General features: G+C 42.1%; 1 protein-coding gene across 1 annotated transcript; it reads right to left on the bottom strand.

Annotated features, from left to right (window-relative positions):
- Positions 1–346: 346 nt before the first annotated feature.
- On the bottom strand, positions 347–21463 carry Dhrs9 (dehydrogenase/reductase 9). Its single transcript, XM_059260619.1, has 5 exons — positions 21333–21463; positions 9067–9446; positions 7657–7915; positions 4690–4853; positions 347–932 (listed from the first exon to the last, which is right to left on the bottom strand). Exons 2-5 carry the CDS (start codon positions 9386–9388, stop codon positions 709–711), a joined length of 969 nt encoding a protein of 322 aa, XP_059116602.1. The 5' UTR covers positions 9389–9446; positions 21333–21463; the 3' UTR covers positions 347–708.
- Between the last annotated feature and the right edge of the window lie 1939 nt (positions 21464–23402).

Here is a 23402-nt window from a genome sequence, read left to right as displayed (position 1 = left end):
CCCAGGCCATTGAAAGGAGGAGTGGCTGTAGCCAACAGAGCTGGTGAACTTCTGCCGTGATGTGGCTGACTGAAACAGACCAGATGGGATGACTTCACAGTAGCCGCAGTGGCGGTGCGTCCTCTATGTCTGTCCCTTTGGAGTATGTAGCTCATGTTGGAGTCTCCCTGCCTTGCATTTCCTTCTGTCCTTCTATTTCTTCCCTCTGTTTCTCATGGCCTCTCGTTCATCCCAGTGCTCTGTGTGACAGTGTGCTTTATCACTTTCTTGTTCCTATCAAAGCTTATCAAAACCTAGTGAGTTCCAGCCTGAGTCTTCTTCTGAGATACCAGAGCCACCAGGCACACTTATGAAAGACTTCTTATTGCTTAACATTTTGATAAAACACAGTGCTTAACACTCTGGATTACTGAACCAGCAAGGGGCAGGCAGCAGCACACACCGTTTGGAGGGAGAAGTCTTTCTGCTACCCTTTCATCCTACTGTTCAGGCAAGGCTTCAGTATCAGGCAAGACTGGCTTGTGTGGTAGGTCTTCTCTGTCCTTATTTTCAAAGAAGGCTCAAGGGACTCTGGAACTCCTTCTTTTATAAACAGAAATATGGTCTAAATGAGTCCACATTAGGTCTGGTAAAGACTGAGATTGAAATGATAAGTCTTTGAAATCAGTCAACCTCAGAGCCTGGGGCGGGTGTTTGCCATCCATTGAGTCACACTGCTTTGGGATTTGCCAGCTCCACTTTCTGTTTCAGCAATAAAAAGTCTTGTAAAATGGCTGGCATGTGAGACAGAGGTATCCAAAAGGTCTTGGCATCTTTTCCAGCGGTATAACGAGTCTTGGGGAAGACGCTCGTTAGAGCGTGGTCCATGCACTCTACCACTAGAGAGAGGTCCAAGTTCACAGAGGACGTATTTCTTTTCAGTTTGTGTAGACCTATTAAAAAAAAAAAGACCAAAAGTGTGCTTACTCTTGGGCAGAAAAGAAGAAGCAGAGTGGGAGGCTAGGGTGCAATCAGGAAGACACATGACAGGGACTTTTAGTCTGAATTTGCCATTATAATTGAGGCTCACTGGAATGAGTTTCCATTCTCCAGAAAAGGATGCTGCAATGTCTTCTTTAGGCTAGTTGGTCTCATCTCAAGCTTGAGTGGGTAGTAGAATCTCCTAGAGGGCTTATTAAAATCCAGACTTCTGGGTTCTACACACAGAATTCCTGAGCCAGTAGGCACGACACGCCAGTAGGCACGACACGCAGTCTTAGCATTTGCGTTTTCTACAAGTTTTCAAGTAATGCTGCCGGTCTGAGGACCTTGAGGGCTGTTTCTTTAAAGACAGAAAGGATACTATACAGAGTCCATGAGGGCCTTCCTCTAGGAAGTCACGATTTTGATTCCTAATCCTTTCTAGAGAGTACTGTGTTACAGGAAATAGGACTATGTACACATTCTTGTGCATGAGTGTACATTTGTGCATATTTGGATGGAGAGGGCATTCATACCACCGAACATCTCTACAAATTTGTTCTGAATCAGAAGTGAAAAGTCTTCTAATTGTCAGGCAAATGCAATGTTTGAGTCACGACCTAAGATCCCATCGAGGCAAATATGTTCACAAGAGATTGGGAATGATTCGAAGCCCTGGATTCTTCAATAAAAAAAAAGTTGTAGCTGGGCAGTGGTGGTGCATGCTTTTAATCCCAGCACTTGGGAGGCAGAGGCAGGTGGATCTCTGTGAGTTCGAGGCCAGCCTGGTCTACAGAGTGAGTTCCAGATCAGGCACCAAAGCTACACGGTGAAACTCTGTCTCAAAAAACAAAAACAAAAACAAACCCAACCAAAAAAAAAACAAAAAACAACAATCAAACAAAAAATGAACAAACAAAAAACAATAAAAACAAATAAACAAAAAAACAATCAAACAAACAAACTAAAAACCAAAAAGAGTTGTAACAACTAGCCATCCACAGGCAAGGGAATGAAATTGGAACCTTATCTCCTATTGACTACAAAAGTCAACTCAGAACATAGCAAAGACTTTAAAGTAGAACTTTAAACTATAAAACACAGAGCAAAAGCTTTTTGAAATTGGACTAAGTAATAAGTTTTGAAGATGATCCCTATAGCACAGACCACAAAATCCAAGATGGCTGGCCAGGACTGCATCAGACTAACCATCTCTTCTGCACCAAAGGAAGCAGTTAAAAGAACACAGAGACAACTCATGGAATGGGAAAAATTATTTTCAAACCATACATTGATAAAGGGTTGATATCCAAAAAGAAATATAAAGGGAACTCCAACAACTCAATGGAAAAAAATGAACAATCTGATTTTTAAAACATGAAAAGGACCCAAACAGACATTTCTCAAGAGGCCATAAGCAGGGCCAGTGGGGGTGTGTGTGAGTGTATTATTCACAGTGCATGAATTGCTCTAGTACTCAAATTCAGTACGCAGCACAATATTGTATTGGACCATTGGAGTGTCAGTGAGACCACAGATAAGATGTATTGACCAGGGTGTGGAGGAAGGAGATCCTGTGCCAGTAGTTGCTGAGAATGTAGACTCAAACAGCAATGATAGAAAATGGGATGGGCTTTCTCAAAAATAAACCACAACAAAACAACTGCAAAGTAGAACTACCATATGATATTCATGTGCTTTCAAACATACCTGAGCCATGTTTTCTCAGGGAGAAAACCTACCATGTTAGATCTCAGGCCCCCAATTGTTCAAAAAACCTAATAAGTGACCGTGGTATTCAGTGAGTGGCCCCAAGTTGTTTAAAGACCGTAGTGTTAATGACTAGTTTACATTGTTGTTCAGCCTGGGAAATAAGGAAAAGTGACTTTAAATTTCTGGTCTGCATTGGGACTGTAAGTCTGGCTCACCTCTGAATTCTGACTCGGAAATATTTAATACGACAAATCAATATAAAATTGGGCTCAGTGCTCTTTTATATTTCTTAGTAAAGAAAGTTTAGAATGTTTTCAACCTGAAGAAATGACAAATGTTTCAGAAAGTCAATGTCACAGCCACCTCGATCTGTATCCATATCACGATATGCCTCATAAATGTGTACAATTGTTATGTACCCAAATGGAAAATTTTTGGATGGAATTTTGTGATATAGTCATAGGTACTTACCAGTATCATCATAATTATCTAATATAGAAAACTCTTTTAAATGAAGGACTTTGTCTCTGAAGTATTAAGTCTAACAGGGGTAAGTTCAATGTTTTACCTTTGACCTACCTAAAACCTTTAGAGTCAGAGTGTAAGAAATACAGCTTCTAATGGTGATGGCTTGAAGCTTACAGAGACATTCTTTGACAAGTTTGTCAATTAGTCATTTTAGTTGAAATCTTCAGCAGGCTTTTTCTTGTGTGTGCATTAGATTCAGGTGGTGGTTGGAGATGTCTATCATTTTCAAAACTTCGGTAGTGTTTCTGATTTGAGTCTTGGGTTTACATTCCAACTGCTGATCTTGAACCTTGTCATAGTTCACTGTGTTACATGACTAGTGATGAGGCAGAGTCATATTTTGGAGGGGTGCTGTGACATGGAGGGAGGCAGGACCTTGTTCCACTGACGGCAAGAGGATTATCAAGCAAACATTATTGGTTCAGGAAACTGGAGGTGGGAGGAAGGTTCTAAGAGGAACTGTGACTGAAGTCTTGACTGCATTGGTTCCTTTGTGTTAGAGTGCCCAAGAATGCACTGCACGATTGTGCTGGGTTCACATCTATCTAGCTGTGCGGTTTCAGGCACGTCATTTCTAGGTCTCTAGTTCTATAAAATGAAGGCGATAATAGCGTCTACTGCATAGAGCTTGGGGGTTGTAAACAAATGAAAGTGGGTGTGTGAGGCGCTTAGAGCAATGACAAGTGCCTTGTAAATGTTCTCAGTATTAATCATCATTGTGTAATCTTTATTATTATTTCTCCCCTTGACTCAATCTTTTGACTCATTTTACCTCTTCTTCTGCTTCCCCTTCCATATGTTCCTGCCCCTGACAGCTTCCTCTAACCGAATAACTCTTTCCTGGATTCTAAAGCCTTATTCAAACCTGTCCTGTCCTGTTAAGGCTTCTCAATCAGCTGGGTCCCTTTCCTGGTCTGTATTCCCTCGGCAATTAGAGTCTGCCCCATCAGCTTCACTTTTGACTCCCTGGGTTACCCTAAAGAGGATCTGTTTTATTGATCCTGTATAGTCTCATTGTTTCACGGTTTTACTTGGCTACTCTTTGTAGTCAGCTACAGTAAGGATCATAGTCTGACTCTTCTCTATCATTGTCCATCATTGTCTCCACAGATCCTTGGACAAAGCCGAATGAATGGTTTGTGTTTAGTAATAAGATGAAATATGTATAGAAATGAAGACTCTGAGAGCCAGGCTGCCTGCCTTCATATCGGGCATGACCAGGAGACACTGAATCACGCTGGAAAGGACATTTTACCTTGCAAAGCCTCTATTCACTACTCCAACACGCCTTTTGAGGCATAAATGACATAATTCAGAAATGATGAGCATAAAACCTGGCATTTGTTAGTTTCTGAGTATGCAATTGTACCCAGAAAATCGAGAGGTGGTGCTGGACTTGTGAAAGGTCCCCATCATTATGTTTGTGACTCCTTCATGATGACTAGGACAATGAATCCCAGAAGACACTAGATCTACCCCCAGACTCACTTTTTTCGATGTAGCCTTCTCCATATTGTTGTTTGACGTCTGGAGACAGATGTTTCCAAATGGCCAGTTTTTTTTCGGTTGTCTTTATTGGGTCTGCCAGTTCTGTTTTGAACAGTCCTGGTTCAATGCATGAGACATGCACACCGAAAGCTTTCATGTCCCGCCTGTGAGAAGAACAATGAAATAATTTTTTTAAATTAAAAAAATACGTTTTTATTAAGCTGTGGTCTAATCTACGGCTTCATTCATGGTAGGCAAGCATTCTGTAGTCACATCCTCAGTCTTTCTTTTTTTCTTTTTTAATTTTCTTTTTGTTTCATTCAGATTTATTTGGAGAGTGTTTACTACTTGTTAACTAGCTCCTCATAAATCTTTTCATAGAATCCCAGAATGACTATGTTGGCAGCAAACATCTTGTTTTACTTCCGTCACTTGGAAGATGAAGAAACTGGAGTTCAAGGTGGTCACGTGAGGCTGAATGACAGAACAGGATGTGGGTGGGACAATCCTCTGAATAACACCACCCTAATCCAGTGTTTGTCTCTGTAAGCCACATCCTTCTTATTAAACTGGTAAGCATTTAGGTTAAGACTATTTCTACTCCATGCTCACAGTATCCAATGGGGAAATGGACCAGTGACTGGCTTGGACAGACACGTTTGCCTTGGGTTTTGGAATGTGGATTGCAGCATGGCTGAGGATGCTGAAGGATCTAGTATCGTGATCCCTGGCATGCCACCCTGATCCCTGTGCTGCTGAGCAAGCTTCCCTTCCCATCACTACGGACAGCCTCAAGTCTACATAGTCACTGAGTCACAGGTTTGAGATGTTGGTACCTCCTTCCTGTCAACCAAACAATGTACTGCAGACTGGTTCATGAATAATCATTTCCTAAATTTAATGTCTATTTCCTCCAGGAATGTATAAAGAGGCAATTACTTGTTTTGTAGACATCTTACTCATGCTGAGGCTTGAACCCAGAACCTTGTGGCACTAGGCGAAAGCTCTGCCACTAAGCTATATCCCCATTCCTCACCACAAGGTATTTTTCTTTAATAAGCTCTAGTTGTAATCTTAAAATGTAATTCAATTCTTTCCAGATTGTGCTTTTTAGCAACAAAACTATTACACAATTTGAAATATATTTTACTGACAATGTAAATCAGCTCAACCCTGAGAGATTTTGAAAGGTATATTACATTTAAAATCTTAAAGGTTATTTTTCAATCTAATTATGTTTTACTCAACTGTCAACCGATGTCTGTTGGATCTGGGAGACGGCAGTTCCAAGGAGGTATTTGAGAAGACCCTTTTCCTCTGTACTCATGAAAATGACACAGAGACAGGAGACAGGCCATAGCTTACGAGGCCAACATGTTGCTAAGTCAACATGAAACCAATATGCTTGCTCAGCAAACACAGATTCAGAGTCCCAGTCCTCTGTTGACTGTTGTCCCTCTGTCCTTCTCTATATATGTAGACATTCTGGAACAGGCACCAGACTAGGCTGCATGCATGTTTCCATGTCAAATACCAGTTCTATGGGTCCATAAAGACATAAACCCTTCCTGTTGATTACTTTAGGACAGTGTATAGCTACACAACAGATTCTACAAATACTCCAGTCAAAATATCTTTTTAAAAACTAGCGTGTTACGAAGATATTGCTTTTTGTAGAATGGAGCGAAAGGTCAGCCAAGACAGAGAGCGTTGCCATGACTGTTACTTGAAGTGTGATGATCCCTGAGCCATCAACAGCATCTGGTAACTCTGTAGAAAAACTCGCCACTCTCATCCCAGACCCACCTCCAACAATATATACATATTTAGCAAGTTCTCCAGGCTATTCAACTTTACATTTATGTTTTGGAAGAATTTTATTGTGTTTATTTCTTAGGAGACTCAGACTTGGCATCTAGATCATGTGGCAGAATGGAGTTATGGACCTCTATTGACCTTAGTGGGATCATCTATCCTCTTTATTACTAAGCTACTCCTAGATCTGTGGTATAGAGTATAAACTCTAACATATGCCTTCAGTAAGTACCAATTGAATAAGCAAATAGGGGAATTAAAGGCAAGTCAATATCAATTTTGTCTTTTCTCTTTCTTGTCTCATTATGACTCAACCGACTTAACTTACACATACTTCTCCAGTCCTTTCTGCTGGCACTATGTCCTAGAAGGCTCACCTACATTAAGTGTATCCCAGCATCTGGTGGACACAGTCTATCCGAATCAGGAGTGGAAGTACAAGGAGTGGAATTAATAATTCCTCATGTAGTGTTGACACTGGTTATTTTATCTTTTAACTAGAACTGTCAATCTCTGTGTCTCCAGGTTCTAGAAACTTCCCTGTCTCTTCATCCCTTAGTTCTTGTATAGCAATGCCCTTTGGTGTTAGCCCTTATTTCTATCCTCTGAGATTTCTCTGCATACCTCCCACATTTGAAAATTGTCCTTTAACTAACTCTCTTCTTTTACTACAATTTTAATGTGCTGTCATTTCTTTTCAGAACCTTGACTGAAAAAGCGCCAATTCTGGTTCCAGGTAAGAGGAATCAAACATCCCCTTCCTGCCTCTCCTGCTGGATACAGCTGCAGAACCCAGGCAGAGTGTATTGCGGAGCCATTGAGAACTGATGTTTTTCTACCAGAAGCTTAAATAAGCTGGTGCTGTCCCATTAACAACTTCCAGAAATAACAATAGAGTGACCAACCCTGGATGATTCTCTATTGGACAAATTGACCTGTTGACTCTAAATTCACACCACTATGGGCATCATACACTAATACAAAAAGCAAAAAGAGTCAACATAGACTCGAGTTCAAATCTCAGATCTACCACTTATCAGCTGTGTAACCCTGGGCAAGTAGAAATATTTAAAGTGTGAAAAGGATACTTCATATATACTAAGTATCCAGTATGTGTTAGCATCATATTCTAAATTAGTTAATCCACCTTACCTTAAGCTGTCATTGAAACCTTCCACTGCATATTTGGATGGAGTGTAGCCCCCTCCACCGAATGCAAGCCGGCCTCCGATACTGGAGACATTGATAACACGCCCTCGAGCTTTTTTGACCAGGGGCAGCATATTCAGTGTCACGTCGATGAGTCCAAACAGATTCACTTCAATGGGTTCTCTGTAGTCATTCACGGTCAGCCAGTCAGTGGGTGCCAGCACGCCGAGGACACCAGCATTATTGATCAGCCCCCAGAGACCTGGAGCAGAGAAAAAAAGGAGCCACCATGGAAGATGTCATTTCTATGGGTGTTCGCTGATGAAAATACGGTTCTTTCTTTACACAACGGCGCTATTTTCTCTTTGTAGCCATTCCTGCTTTGAAATGGCTTTGCATTTTGGGAAACTGGCAGCTGACAGAGTGAGAGACTAAGTTGAAATTGTTCATGTTTAGTTACTGGAATTCAGTCTCACTGCTCTTCTATTTCTGGCTCCAAGTGTCATATTTTTTTTAATGTTTTCTGAGGCAGACTTTCTGATTTCTCATCTCAGATGTAGAGAAAACTGGTCTGTTTTCCTGCCTTACAAGGATGGTGCAGCCAGTGTATATTTATAAAATATTCTGTATGGACAGAGACGTGATAGGAACCTAATGTATGCTGAAATTTTGCTAGAAAAATAAGTCATCCATTTGGCTGTTTCTTGATAGGAAATACTTGGTATTGCTAAAGGTGTTGGAATTCAGGTACCAAAATTTGTCCGGAGGCTTTCCTGAGCCGTTGCATTCAAGGTTCGGAGGCTTAGAGCTAAAGATGTTATTGAAGCTCATGCATTTGCTTTTCTCTTTCATGAACCCTGATATCTTCTTCTTATGAGACTATTTCAATATTCAAAGTTGGCAAATCTCTCCCAGTTGAAAGTGCAGCTCTCTAACAAAGTCCACAGCAGAGGAACTGTCTGCTGCGCATTGGACTATATGGACTCCTTAAGAACCTATCCTCACATCCCTGGGTCCTGTTCTACTGACCACTAAGATGCATGAATTCTGGAACGCATCTTTTGAGATGTGGGTCCCAAGTAATCCACAGGGTGATCTGGATGCTGTTTCCATATTCTCCTATAGACTTGAACCTCAGCTCCCTTTGCTGTGATGTTGTTGGAGAAGGTCAGGGACAGTTAGGGCATTCATTTCTGTTCTAGGTTCACCTGCTGGGACTCTACGCAGTCCATCTAGGTCGCATCTCACATACACTGGCATTCCTCAGAAGCTCTGTGTGGAGATTAAGAAATGTGCTGCTGGGCCTTAGGAGACATTGTCTTGAAAAGCCATTTAAGCCATGAACTCATTTTATTTTGCTTTAGTTATTTCCCCATCCCCCAGCCTCCCTATCCCACATCTTTTTTCTCTTACCTTTTCCCCCTACATGGTTCTTCACCCACTGGGCAGTCCTCTTGACATTCTCTGGGTCGGTGACATCCAGAAGCACTGTGTGAAGTCTCTCTGAGGTTTTGGCCTTCAAAGCAGCTGCTCCTGACTCAGTCAGGCAGGCAGCGATGACCTGGAACCCCTTCTTATCAAAAGTTCTGGCTGCCAAGTTTCCAAAGCCTGTGTCACAGCCAGTGATGAAAATGTACTTGTCAGTGATATTGGCTATCTTCAGCTGTCCTTTATAACTCCACAGGAAAGCACAGAGGAAGAAGAGGGCCAACACCCAAAACAACAGCAACACCATTTTCTTTTTCCTGTATGTGACAGGGACGCTTCTCTCATGTACAATAGAAGATGGTGTCCTGGATGTTCAAAATCAGAGAGAAAATTCAAATTGGAACAATCACATGTTGATGAACATGAGCTCTTTAAGAGAATATGAGTAGACAGATATTAAGACGATTATTCAGTTGCTTGTTGGAAAGACAAGGCATTTACATCACACACTGCTTCTTTAAGGTAATGCCAAAACCAATCAGAATCCAGCAAATCCAGATGGGAAGAAATGGAGCAGACGCAAAGCTGACGCAGGTCACTGGGTGGAAGGAGCCACCAGAGCTGCATAGAGCAGTGACGTTAACCTCATGCACGAACTCTTCCGTCTGAGAGACAGAGTCTCACAGTAAATTCTTACATCTCATCATTTAGCGAAATTAGAGAGCAAAACAGGATCAACATCTCCTAGAGCAGTGGTCCTCCACCTTCCTAACGCTGCGACCCTTTAATGCACTTCCTCACGCTGTGGTGATCCCCAACCATAAAATTGTTTCCATTGCTACTTCATAACTGTCATTTTGCTACTGTTATGAATTATAATGTAAATATCTGTGTTTTCCTATGGTCTTAGGGGACCCCCGTGAAAGGGTCATCCACCCCAAAGGGGCCTCGAACCACAGCTTGAGTACCACTGTGCTAATGTGCTCAGCTCAGTCTTCTTGTTCCGCTGGACTCCCAGTTGTTTCCAGAATCCAGGAGAGGAGAGCATTAACGCAGCTGTCACTGAGAAAACATTCCCAACGCAGTTTCTATTTTTCTCTTAGTAAATGAGTTAGAGTCCCCCTTCCATCTGGTTCAGAGAGTATTGCTACTCTATTCAGGAGAGACTGAAATGAGAGATCCCGGTAAGTTAAAGAGTGGGGTGGAAATGAATGCCTAGTATCTCGAATCTTTAAATTCTGTCTTCAACACTAACCTCTTGTAAGAAAAATAAAGGCGTGTGTAAACAGGATAAGATGAAGAAGTTTATACTGTAAAACTGACCAAACTACCTAGAAGAGAGCCAACTGGAATATAAATGTTGCTGTGACTAGCGAGGAGCTTAGTACTTGGTATCAAGCAGAAGAAGGACTTCCTGTACCCTTCCTGAGGGACCGATGACTTTTTCCCTCAGCACGCCATGCTTGCCTCGGGCATCGGCATCTGTGGAGTGGTCCTCCACCGGGTAGGAGGAAGTCAGTAAGGGCCAGAGGGCAGGCTGCTGCTGCTGCTCTCTGGCTGCCTCAGGTCTGAGGTCATGGAGGCCCTGCCCTTCCAGTTTCTGACGAGGGGAAACAGGAGAAGAGGCCAGCTCCCTCTCCACGCAGGAACACTGTGTTAGCTCCTAAGTCAGTGTAGGGAAGAGAGCCAGGGAGAACATCAGCTTTGGAAAGAACCCTTTCCTTGCCGGTAGCCTAGAGGTCTAGAAAGTTCCCTGCTGTGTCTACAGAGTGTGTGTTTTGTTTTCTTCATTTAGATTTACCTTTTTGATTTTTTTAAAAATTGTGTGTGTGTGTGTGTGTGTGTGTGTGTGTGTGTGTGTGTGTGTGTGATATGTACATTGGAGTGCAGGTACCTGCAGAGGTCAGAAGAGACAATGGGATCCCTTGAAGCTGGAGTTACAGGTGGTTGCCAGCAGCCTAATACGGGTGCTGTAAACAGAGCTTGGGCCCTCTGCAAGAGCACAGCACGCTCTTAACCATTGAGCCATCTCCCCAGCCCCAAACAGTGTCTCTGTCCTGGGTTCCTTCTCCCTCAGAATCACACAGGCCTGGAATACTTCACAGAAGAAAACCAACAGCCACGGACTGAAGGGCAGACCTGTGTGGATGCCTCCAGAACCATGCCTATTTTTGGATACTAAGTAATTTTTTCTTTTCTTTTTTTCTCTCTACCCACCCCCACCTCTTTAACGTAGTGGTTATTACATTTGAGTCAATGTTTTGTTAAATAAGTGCATCTATAAACAAATGCATAAATAAGATTTCAAATACATACACATATTTAACTACTACCACTGTATAAGCAATAGTATATTTAAGATAAAAAGTAATTCAATATATCCTCTTTACTTTTTAAGAGAAACATGGGCCGTTTCCATCTCTTATTTTTTTTCCTAAAAGACTTACAAACAAAAAAAGAAATAAAAAAATCTACTGACATATTAAACCAGTGAGAAATATTAAAATATGAGAAGCATGGGGATGTAGCTGACTCTTGGTACAGTTCTAGATATTTCAAAACAGGTTTCTAAATTAGTTAATAATTTGGTTAGTTTCCCCAAACCTTGTTTGTGTAGGAATTGATTTGTTGCATACAAATGTCCATGCAGCCAGGTTTCTGCTCCTCAAATGCATAATAATTTAAAAAGTATAATTATGAGGATAAGCAGAAAGCACTCACAAAAATGACACATTTAGAGATTTTTAATGACATTTCATATTGGTAAATCTAATTAATTATAGTGTTTTGTTTAAGCCTGCCCTTGATAGCTATTGAGTATTAAGATGTCTAATTTCATTGTAAATCAAATTTCCAGAGAAGTTATTTGAAGGAAGCCAAACATTTGTGGATTTTAATGTCCCCACAACAGAGGCTGTAACTGCCAGGGGGCAGAATCGAGAGAACTGAATAGTGAGATTGTCACCCACCTTGGCCAAGGCCTCTGCACTGGAGAGCTACACGCTCTCATTTGGAACTCTGAACTGCTGGGGCTGAGCAGTGTCCAAGCTGAGCTGATAGTCAACACAGGCACCTTGCCAGGGGTGCTAAGAGGTCAGGCTAAAAGTCCTGGGACCAAAACAACCCCTGACACCTGAAGTAGCTGTTCCTTTCATCATCTCCCCTCGTACCCTCCTCTGTTCACAGACAATGACTGGTGGGTTCCCAGGGGGGACCAGGAGTCTTGGAGGCCGTGAAGGTGGATTCTGTTCCTATGATAATGTGAGTGACTAGACACAAGAGGCTTGAATTAGGATGGATGGAGGATTTGGACCTCAGTGAAGGCCCCTGGGGGTTCCTAGAGAACTTGGAGATAGTCCGTGCTTAGAATTCAAGGCAGGATCCACTCAGACAGGGAAGGGAATCTCTGTATTTTTTTTTTCTAATTTGTTACAGAAACTTAACACATCTTTCAGTTGTGAAACCAGCAACACATTTCAGCAGTTTTTGTAGTACCTGAGACTTTGTCATCTATTACAGCCACAGTTTTTTGTTTGTTTGTTTGTTTTGTTTTTGTTTTCCAAGATGGGTTTCTCTGTTTAGCCCTGGCTGTTGGAACTAGCTTGATAGACCAGGCTGGCCTTGAATCTGCCTGCCTCTACCTCTCTGGCCCCCACCAATGCTGAGATTAAAGACATGCACCACCACACCTGGCCTCAGCCACAGCATTGTTGTGTTACTTATCATAAAATGTGGTGTATGTCCCCATTTTGTTGTTGTTGTTGAGACAGGGTCCGTTACGTAGCCCTGGCTGCTGAAACTTGCTACATAGACCAGGCTGGCCTTGAACTCACAGAGATCTGCCTGCCTCTGCCTCTGGAATGAGGGGGATTAAAGACATGATTATTGTTCTTGCTTCCATGGTACTATTATGTGTTAATGAAATATGTTTTAAATATCTTTGGTGTATCTCAGCATAGCAGGCTTCCTTTAAAAGTCTATGTATTTTAATTCATGTATTGAAAAGTATTTATACTTATAGTCATGTAAATCAAAATTTTCTAGAGTATCTTCACCACAAATACATGTGTTTCAACAAGAACAAGTAAAATCACATGAAATTCATGCCTTCACCATAACTAGACAACAGACAATCCTCGAACTTCACATGAAATCCATGCCTTCACCATAACTAGACAACAGACAGTCTTTGAACTTCACATGAAATCCATGTCTTCACCATAACTAGACAACAGACAATCCTCAAACTTCACATTACTTGACTGAGGAAATGAGTAACTACATATGGCTGATAGATGTCAGATTTTACACCCTGAAAGAGAGGAGCTGCAAAGATGGAAAGGGAGGGGATGATGGCATGGGCCCTGTGGAGTTGAACTAGAAAGAAGACCCAGCATCAACCGATGGTCTTGAATATGTGTACATAGCTATATAAATAAATGGACAACGATCTACCTAGATCTACCTGGTAAAGCATAAGGAATACCTAAGAACAATGAATGGACCAAGGCCCCGGAGCCCATTTTCTCAACAGTGTAATCTTTGGAGAAGCCAATATGAGGATTAAATTAGTCTGGGGAAGTATAAATGATCCCGGAATATCTTTTGCTACAAAGAAAGAAAGGGCTCAAAGAATGTTGGACACATATCAAAAACACTTTAAGAACCAATTGGAAGGCTCTTTACCCGCTAACTATGACACAATTGAACATCAATGCAAATAATGATCATAATGGATCCTAAGTCATTGACTATGATATGAACTTAGTCATTTTAATGAGTATCAATAGGTAACTATATAAGGAAAAGGAAGTCATGCCAACTGATAAGTGTCAAAGGAGGAATGCAGTTAGAAAATCAGTATTAGCTGCTGACACAGTAACAATTGTTTCAGGCAAGAGTTATCAATGGATGTTAGAAGGACAGTACGGACTCTCAAGGGATGTCCCCCAAAGATAATTACTAAGTGGAAAGAGGACAATGGTGATTTCACAGTGAAGAAATCTAAGAGATCACTTGAACGAAGTGATATCAGTTGGTATTCTTAGTCAGGGAGCAAACCAATAAGCAGGGCTCTCCTCACAAATCCCAGCTAATCTTGCACAGACAACCAACTTCCCGCTCTGCAGAGGGTGTGTCCTGTGCTCTTCAGAACACCAGTCATGAAGGAAAAAAGGACCAAGGATGCCAAGTTAACGAGATAGTAAAATGCAACACGTAATGGCAGGCTGGTAAACATTTTTCCCTTTCTCAGAAATAACATCACTATGTTAACTAATGAAACTTGAAAAACATCTGTAACCTTGATCAATTTTACTTTGAAAATCATATTGTGGAAAAATGTCCTGCTTTTTCGATAATTTATATAGAACTATTCAAAGATTAAGGTGCGTTTTGTCTTCAATTTGCTTTCAAAAAGTTCAGGCTGGGTCTGGGGGCACAGGTCTTTAATCTCAGCACTCAGGAGGTAGACACAGGCAGTTCTGTGTGAGTTCAAGGCCAGCTTGATCTACATAGTGAGGTCCAAGCCAGCCAGAGCTACATAGTAAGACCTTGTCTCAAAAGCAAAACAAACCAAACAAATAAAAATCCAATAAAACAAATACAAAGTTATTGTATATAATATAAACAAAAACTTGTACGTATATATAAAAAGTGAGAGTAAAAACGTGGTAAAACGCTGAAGTTTAGAAACTCTGAATTGTACCATTCTTTTAACCTTTTTGTAAGTGTGAAATTACACCCATGGATTCAACCAGCTGCAGATCTGAGTAGTTTTAGAAACAGAAACTCAGTTGAACACACCGACTTTTCTGTTGTTCTCTCCCGCGGAACAACAGTGTAACTATTTACACAGCATTCACACTAGGTGTTACAAACGGTCTAGAGGTGATTTAAAGCGTGCAGAAAGATGCCAGGTCACACAAAAACACCACGACATTTTCTACAAGAGACCTGAGAATCTAGAATGGGATGCCCATGTATGAGGGGGCCCTGGAGTCACTCTCCCCATATGAGTGAAGCCCCTCCCTCTCCCGTGAAGACTTCCTTGAACTGCGCTGGGTTCTAGGTACAAAACAAACTGCCCGGATTTTGAAGTGACCTGGGTCGCCTGCCTTCCATCCTTTGGAAAGCCTGTTTTTACAATCGCTGAAAAACTCAAACCTAAGTAGCTCCGCTTCATCTTCTCCACTTCCCACTTGACCTCCTCCCTGCACAAACAGAGTTTTCCTTGGTGACAAGAAACAGAGAGGGAACTTTTTAGTCATTAAGGATGCACCCTCTGAAAATGCATTGTCATGGTGCGGCCCTCTGGACTGATGGACATCACAGAGCTTGGTGTCACAGCCAGTAGCTTGAATCCCAGGGACTTCTAACCCTGCTTGAGGATCACTGATTTGTGAAACCTGTCCTTATTATTATCTAAAAGCATTAGTTTTTTCTTTACCAATTAGTCTCGGCATTTTGCGTTCTTCTAGGTCATTGGACTAGGTCAGTAACAAACCAACATGTTATCTTTGACCCCTTGTAGTGCTTTGGCCAAGAAACCATCTGTGAACAACAGTCCCAGGTCAGGGCTTTGAGGGACATGACCTGTGTAGAGCAAGGGATTGACAGTCCGTCAGTCAGCTCACCTGAGAAGTAAATAAGTAACCACAGCTAACAGGACTGCCTCGACCACTCCCTACGAACTCTGGCCATTCCTCTGCAGCTCCCCGATGCCAGCGATTTAGCAGGGGGGCACTGACCTCAGGTGCTTCAGGTGCTTATCTGCTGTATCTTTCCATTTATCTCACAACAAACTGTTTACTAGGAGTGCAGACCCTTGGCCTCCAGCATTAGAGCAGTGTTCAGGAGTTCAGACCCCAGAGAACTCGGAGCAATTTACTCATCTTCTCTGGGCTTTTTCCAGTGGTAGAACAGTTACAGGACATTTTTGTCAGAGAGTAACGGGTGAATTAACGTAGTTTAATGCTTGTTACATGGGAGGAACCAGCCACCTTCCCTGCCTGAAAGGACTGCTCTGTCTGTTGCTCGTATGCAAGCACAAGCTTTCCAATTGCAGTCCTTTTGATATTTTTGGACTCCATAATTAACAATGTGAGGTCTGGCTAGTGGATTACAGCATGCTTAGCGGAATCCTTGGCTTCTACCCACTAAGTGTCAGAAACACTTCTGATAAAGAAGTGTTAAGGGACATTGTTAAATGTCCCTTAGGAGACAAAATTGCTCACACTTGAAAACTGCTGGCACAGAGGTTCTTTTCTGAAAGTCCAGAGTGTCACTGTATACAGGACCACTTATCTGGAAATCCAGTCATCCCTTTCTTGGTGATGTCTCCTCGATGAGTATTTATATTTTTTTAATGACTTTAACGGAGAGGTTTCGTTCCTTATAAAATTACTCATATCCTGCTTTGGCAATTTTTGCAATTTAAAAAATATCTGCTTCTCTTACTCTGAAGATAGAAGGCATCCAAAAGACCAAATTATGCATAATACCATTTGTAGATTTAGAAATGACCATATTAGCACTCACAACATTTCTAAGACCTGGATTCTGACTGAGCCTTTGAGTTGGGGCCATGACAGCTTGTGCTGGGTAGAAAACTGACCCTCTAGAGTTTGGCAAGTGCTCCTCGGAAATCCATGGTCCTCAGATTTCTGCTTAATAAAGTCAGGTACAAGTATGAGTGATGGTTGTGGCTGACTGAATGCCACAGTGTTTTAACCCATGGATAAAGACCCAATATAGGGTCGTGTAACTAAATGTGGGATTTAAAAAGAAAACCTTGACAATAATAAAAGGGTTTTGAATTGGCAATGACTAAAAATTATTTCAAAACCATAGTGGATCCAAGGTTGTTGGGGCCACCCACACTTGTCCCTGTTCCATGGAATGACTTCACTGCAGCTGCGATTCTGAACTCAGCACCCACACTTTGCCTTGTGCGTGCAATACCAGCCAATGCTGTCTTAAAAACCCGGGCTCAGATTTCAGACTGTTGGATGTGAAGATGTGCAGAATTTTTAGTATATGTACGAGATTTTTCTGCTCTTTGGAATGTAATAGTTAAATCACAGAAAGTATGGGCTTAATATTTTCTTATGGTCATTCTTCCTCATGTAAATATCACATTGGTATGCCTTTGGATTGTACTGTGGTAGACCATTTGACTTTAAAAATTACTATTTGAAGGGATGGCGACATGGCTCAGTGGATAAGAGCACTAGCTGCTCTTGTAGAGGACATGAGTTTGGCTCCCAGCACCCATATAGTGGCATTCAATTTCCAGATGATCTGGCACCTTCTTCTGGCTGCCAAAAGTACCAGGTATTCATGTATACATTCAGGGAAAACACTAATACACACAAAAATAAAATAAGCAAGTCCTTTTAAAAAAACTACTGTTTGAGCTGCTGACTTGAGTTTCATTAAAAAAAAAAAAATCATTAAATGAATTTGGGCTTGGGATTAGGACAAAACTTTCAGCAATTCTGAAACGGCCTTAAATAAGTTTCTGCTGTTTTGCACTACATATTTATGTCAAATGACATTCTCAGTATTCACAATCAAAAATCAAAATGTCAGTCAACTCTGAAAAGTGTTGAAGTTGCTGTGTCCTGTAGTATCAAATATTTAGAGAACCAAGCACATCTACCATCAGTATGCAAATTTGTTTTCATCTTCAGTAATTGGTAAAATTACGTGTACCTAAGAGAATTGCTTCAGAATAATTTTCTTTTTGGTTTGTCAATATGTGTTTGCTTTGCACGCCCATTTTACAGATCGATATATCTGGGACTATATAGATCTATATTTCTTGCAAAGGGGCAAAAATTGGAAAAAGTTTAAGAAACCCTGTTCTAGGCTGTTGCCTGAACCTACAAATATTTATCTTAAACTTCATGATAAAATTATTTCCTTTTGTGCTGGGTGTCATAACTCATGTCTGTTATCTCAGCACTCAGAGGGCAAAGATAGGAGGGAGAGACCAGTCTAGGTGACATAGTGAGAGCCTTCCTCAAAACCCCCAAATAAATAAATAAATCTATAGAGAAGAGCTGAATTCAGAAATGCAGGCTAATTGGTTCAAGGTACAAGCTATGGTGCTGAGGTGACTCTGGGACAGACCCCTCTGATCCCACCTGGGCTGTATTCATTCCCACTGGGCTCTGGCACCTAGGCTGTGTGCCCACTTCTTTACCACCTCTGTGCTGTGTGTGATGCGTGGCCTTAAGCAGAAGAGCAATAGGAAGAACCGAAGGGAGAGAAGGAAGGGATCCACTCTGGCTTCTGGGCTCTGAATCATACTTGGATTGATCTCTGAGATCACTGAACTTTAGGACAAAGGAAGAGAATGACATGGACAATCATGCAATGTCCCCACTTCCAATTTAGATAATGAAAAAGTTCAGGGTCAGCCGGGTGGTGGTGGCACACGTCTTTGATCTCAACACTTTGGGAGGCAGAGCCAGGTGGATCTCTGTGAGTTTGAGGCCAGCCTGGTCTACAGAGCAAGATCTAAGACAGGCACCAAAACTACATAGAGAAACCCTGTCTTGAAAAAACAAAAACAAAAACAAAGTTCAGGGTCATATCTTATAAACCTCATAATATATATCTCATTTAATTATCATGATATCTTGGGAGTTGGGTTGAATATTACTAATTAGAACGTTTGCTAAAAGACCTCTTGAACTGACTTTCCCCTTGGAACCTTACATTGTGTAAGAGGAGAGTGAAGAGCTGTGGGGAAATGAACATGTTGTCAGTCGCTAGGAGGAATGAAACGTCTTATCAGAAATTTGCTGTCGTACAACAGATTCAGAAGGAGCCATGAGAGGAGACTGACTATCCTCTTCACGTCGAGTGTTAACGTCGGGACCACGTGACAGCAGCTGTCAGAAAACTCCGTTCTCCACAGCAGCCCCACTTCTGCTTTCTGGCTTCTTTTCCTGGGTTTCTTAGTAAGAAACTGAAAATAGACTCCTTGGACTTCCCTTCCATCAGTTGCCTTCCTACCGGTAGGAACTGGGCGACAGGACAAAAATAGACGCTAACGGTATAAGTCCTCGTTAGACAGTAAAGCTCTTTCTAGACGCTTCCTCCCAGGCCAGCTCCTTCCATGTCCACATAATTCCAGGGAAGACTTTCTTTCAGACAACACTGGGAGTTTATTAAATCTTTGTTTACCTTCAATTGTTGCAGTCTCTGGATCAACAACCGAGTGGCTGTGCCAAGATGCATCAAATAGAAAGCATTTGGTGATGACTGCCTGAAATATTTTGTGAGTTTTCTTATGCAAGTGTTCTTAATTAATGACTACCATGGATCACGTGTGCTTCTTATATTTAGATATTGCATCTATGAGTCATTTTACTCAGAGCTCATTTTTATTTTGTGCCTTTTTACTGAAGTAAAAATTCTTCCTTTTTTAAACCTAAGATTGCCTTTCAGATACATCTGTTCTGCTTTTCGCCAGAGCCTGATGATGATACAAATGAGCCCACACACGTAAGGAAGTGTACTCACTTGAAGAAGAAGATACAAGTCAGGTACCTGAAAAAACTGAAATGAATTAAGAAATGGAGCCAATGACCCCTCCTGTTGAGAATCTGGTGAAAACCATATCACTGAGCACGATGACAACACAGCCGGGATGAGATGGTGGTCGGCATCCTGGAATGGCGGGTTTCCTCCCATAACAGGAGGAAGCCGAGCTTCCTTAGTTACATTTCACCGTAATCCCTGCGGGAGGGCGCAGCTCCACACCTGGTGTGTGGTGGGAGAAGGGCATGTATGCTTAAGGGCATGTATGCTTCCTCTGTGGCTTTCCAGAGCTGTCCTGCCTCCCCAGGTGTACAAACCCACTCAAGTCTCAGGAAAACGTTCTTAAATTAAAGCAATTTACTAAGCATCTTGGCTAATGAATATGGACCACCCTAGGTCCCCTTACGTGTCTTGTTTTGGCTGTGTGCTTCCCGACAGTAAAAGCACACCGCAAATCACCATTAAATCTACAGTTTCTTCAGTTACGGCCACAAAATAGTAACTGCCAGCTGGAAGGGATTGTATGCTGTATGTTATTATAATTCCTGGTCACACAGCTTCAAAGAAAGTTCAGAATAAAGTGGATGTGGGTATCAGTGCAGCAAGGTGCTTCTTTCAGCCACAGTTAGCTTTACTCCAGGTGAAAATGTTAGTGTTTTAAAATGCTGCCCCTTGAGAAAGTGACATTTATGTGTAGGGTCTCGCCTCTTGAACTGAATGACGCAACAAATTTTCCTGGTATTTAAACACTGAGATTGATTTTAAAAAGTGGGCACCATTTTCAAACGTGAAAGGATGCAGAGCAAAGACAAGAAAAGAGCCTTTCATTCTCAGGTCGAGCTTTGTCTGGCCAAGGAAGTTTCAGAGCATCTAATATGTGCCAAGTGACGCTAAGATAAATAAAGCCTAACCCCTAGCTTTGGGCTGAGAGTGTCATGGGGCTTTACAGAGTTATTGCCCCCACCTGCCAAAAATCAAATGTTCATGGGGGCATTTGAATACCAAGTCACTTTATCATAAAATGTGGAGTGACTATCTGAGCAGGAGGTTTTGTTTTTTGTTTTTGTTTTTTGTTTTTGTCTTTGTTTTCTTTTGTCCCCCCCCCCCAACAACCCAGAAACCACGGATCAGAGTGTGCATACACCTTAGAAATATCCTTTCTTCATTCCCAATATTTTTCTCTTCCAGTTTAGTGTTCGTCTACATGTGTTCGTGGAAACTGATGATATTGGGAAAGCAGGGGGAGAAACATGTCAGGCTGCAGCTGGCAATACCTTGCTCCCACTGCCGAGAATCTCTGTTAAGATGCCCACAACATTTGGATCTCTGCACTCTCCAATTTCTCAATAGTCCCAAGAGTCACAGTTGGTGTCAAACAGGGTTGGAGAGATGAAGGGAGGAAGGGAGGGAGAGAGGGAGAGGGACAGAGAGGATTTAGTTGTGACTACAGGATGCTACAGGTTATTCAGAGTCCTGAGTCCTGGAAGAATTTCAGCCAGCCTCCTGGGTCACACTGAGATCATTTCTTTATGAGATGGACTCTGCTCCCATCATTTTCATACTATATTAAAAAAAAAAAAAAAGTTGACCACAGCTGAAAGACAACTCGATTCATTCTGTAAGAGCATGGAAAATTAAAGACAGTTCAGGTTGAGATGGTAAGCGAAGGGACAAATGACTAAACAATCACCAGTTACCTCTCTGAAGATGGCTGGGGGTGCAGAAGCTGCTGGCGACTTGCTCAGCTGATTACCGCCTTCCTGCTGTGCCCAGGAGAAGGAAGTGCCGCCCAGAGCAAGCTGATCCTCTCAAGGTGTCCAGGCATCTGCAGAGCTCTGTGTGAAGGCTCCTCTACTTCTTTCTGTGAGTCACACCCACACCCATTGCAACACTAAGCGGTGACTAAGTCTCTCCTCAGTGGATGGAGGGCGGAGAGACAGTGGGTCACAGGTTTCCAAGGGAATCGGTAGTGTTTCTTATACATTAAATGGAACTAGCTAGAGAAATGACTTACACTCTCTTGACCAAATGAGACAACTGAAACCACGTACGAAGAGGCACCTTACGAATGGGCTGGTGCGTCCAATGGATCATTTCCCATTTTGCTTTTTAAAACATTTATCAGCAAGAAGGTCAACATAATAAATGTGAAGGAAGCATAGTTTGAGAATAATTTGTGGCTCCTAATTTGTGTTTTAAGGTATGACAAAACACCTTGATAGGGTCTCTGGAAGTGAGAACTGGAAAGAATTGCCCCTCCTAACCCTAGCTGGCGTTTTCCAGTGCTTCTCCCAGAGGACCTGGCACTCCTTGGTGCCAGCTGAAGCTGTAAGGGGTGGGGGATGAGATGCCGCCCACCTTCACTCCTGCTTGCCAAACCTCCCAGCTCTCTATTGTACAGGCAGGCAAAGGTGCACTGAAGTTTTACTTTTAATTTCATGCTGCGTTTCTTCCTCTGACTTCCTCTGCTCTCTGTGCCTTCTTGAAAAGTAGTTACTGTTTACTTGGAGCGAGCAAATGAAAGAGCCCATCCCTCTAGTGGAGTCTAGACATGGCTTTTGCCTTTTGAATTAAATGGGTTGGGTTCCTTTTTCCTCCACAAGAACAAAAGAAAAATTTATCCCGATGAATATTTGGGCTACCCAATACATGCCACATCTATTTCTTCCTCTTTAATAACGCGTAAGACAGAGTAAAGGCACAAACTTGTAGCCTCAGAGAAAAACCTGGACTTAAATCTGTCTGAAGAAAGCTATGATAATTAATCCTCCGTATAAGCAGGCTATTATACCTGCAAGGGGGAGAGCCCTCAAGCACCTGGGTGGTCCTGGAGGGCTGAAGAGAAAAGGGCAAAGAAAAGGTTATGCCATAATAAGTTTTACTCAATAACCTTGCTCAGTGCAGCTCTGCTTCCAAAAATTCCCCACACAGACTTAAAAAGAAAAATTAAATGTCAAGATCAATTTGTGTGCCATGGCGGAGGATTCTCGCCATCTCCGGGGCATGTCTCTCAGTACTGATGGATTATATTGAAAAGCTCAGGGTCAGTGAGGCAGCATGTGGGGCGGGGGTGGAGTTAGAATAACCCCACCCTCACCTTATTGATAAAGGCATCCATTAGTGGCATCATTTGCAAGCAGCACCATCTCCAGACTGAAATCACAGCCACATTCAAAGTCACACGCTGAGTTCTGCTTTCTTTTCACTCTGTCCCTTTAGAACGTAACCTGTGAGGGCTGGTAAGACGGCTCAGAGGGTAAACACATGTCAAACATGGCAGCCCGAGAGCCCACATGGAAGAAGAGAAGCAAATCCTGAAAGCTGAACTCTGACCACATGTGCATTGTGGAGTGTGTGCATTTGGGGACATGCATGTACACACACACTAAAGAAAGAAAGAAAGAAACATTTTTTTTTCAAAGTAAAAGAATGTAACCTTTGAAAATACTACTTTGTCCAGAATTCTCCCTACATCAGACTTCTGGTATCATCAAAGACGATACACATGCATCCCACCAAAGTGACATTTGATTTTACTTTTATTTCCTTGTTTTAAAAGGTTACAGCGTGGAGCTTATTCAAATGTAAATTTTAAGTGGCTAGTTGGGTTGTAGCTATACAACCGTGTGGACAGCACACTAAACACCCAACTCAATCCCTTCTCTTCTAGATCTGTACGTCCTCCACATATCTGCCCGAGAGTGTCTTCTCCAACTGTCCTTTTCCCAAACACGATGAGACTACCCCAGTCGCCAGCTTTCCCTGTC

The sequence above is a fragment of the Peromyscus eremicus genome, chromosome 4 (genome assembly GCF_949786415.1).
Source record: "Peromyscus eremicus chromosome 4, PerEre_H2_v1, whole genome shotgun sequence".
NCBI lineage: Eukaryota > Metazoa > Chordata > Mammalia > Rodentia > Cricetidae > Peromyscus > Peromyscus eremicus.
The sequence above is the reverse complement of the archived record's forward strand: the minus strand, read 5'-3'. Positions and strand labels throughout refer to the sequence as shown.

What these genes read in the sequence shown, in the direction of transcription:
- Dhrs9 (XM_059260619.1), bottom strand. Translation starts at nt 9,388, where the DNA reads ATGGTGTTGCTGTTGTTTTGGGTGTTGGCCCTCTTCTTCCTCTGTGCT. An exon ending in GAACCATGTAGGGGGAAAAG is followed by an intron (nt 7,916 to 9,066) that starts GTAAGAGAAAAA and finishes TCTCTGCTCCAG; the next exon opens with GTCTCTGGGGGCTGATCAAT. An exon ending in GGTTTCAATGACAGCTTAAG is followed by an intron (nt 4,854 to 7,656) that starts GTAAGGTGGATT and finishes TTCTTCTCACAG; the next exon opens with GCGGGACATGAAAGCTTTCG.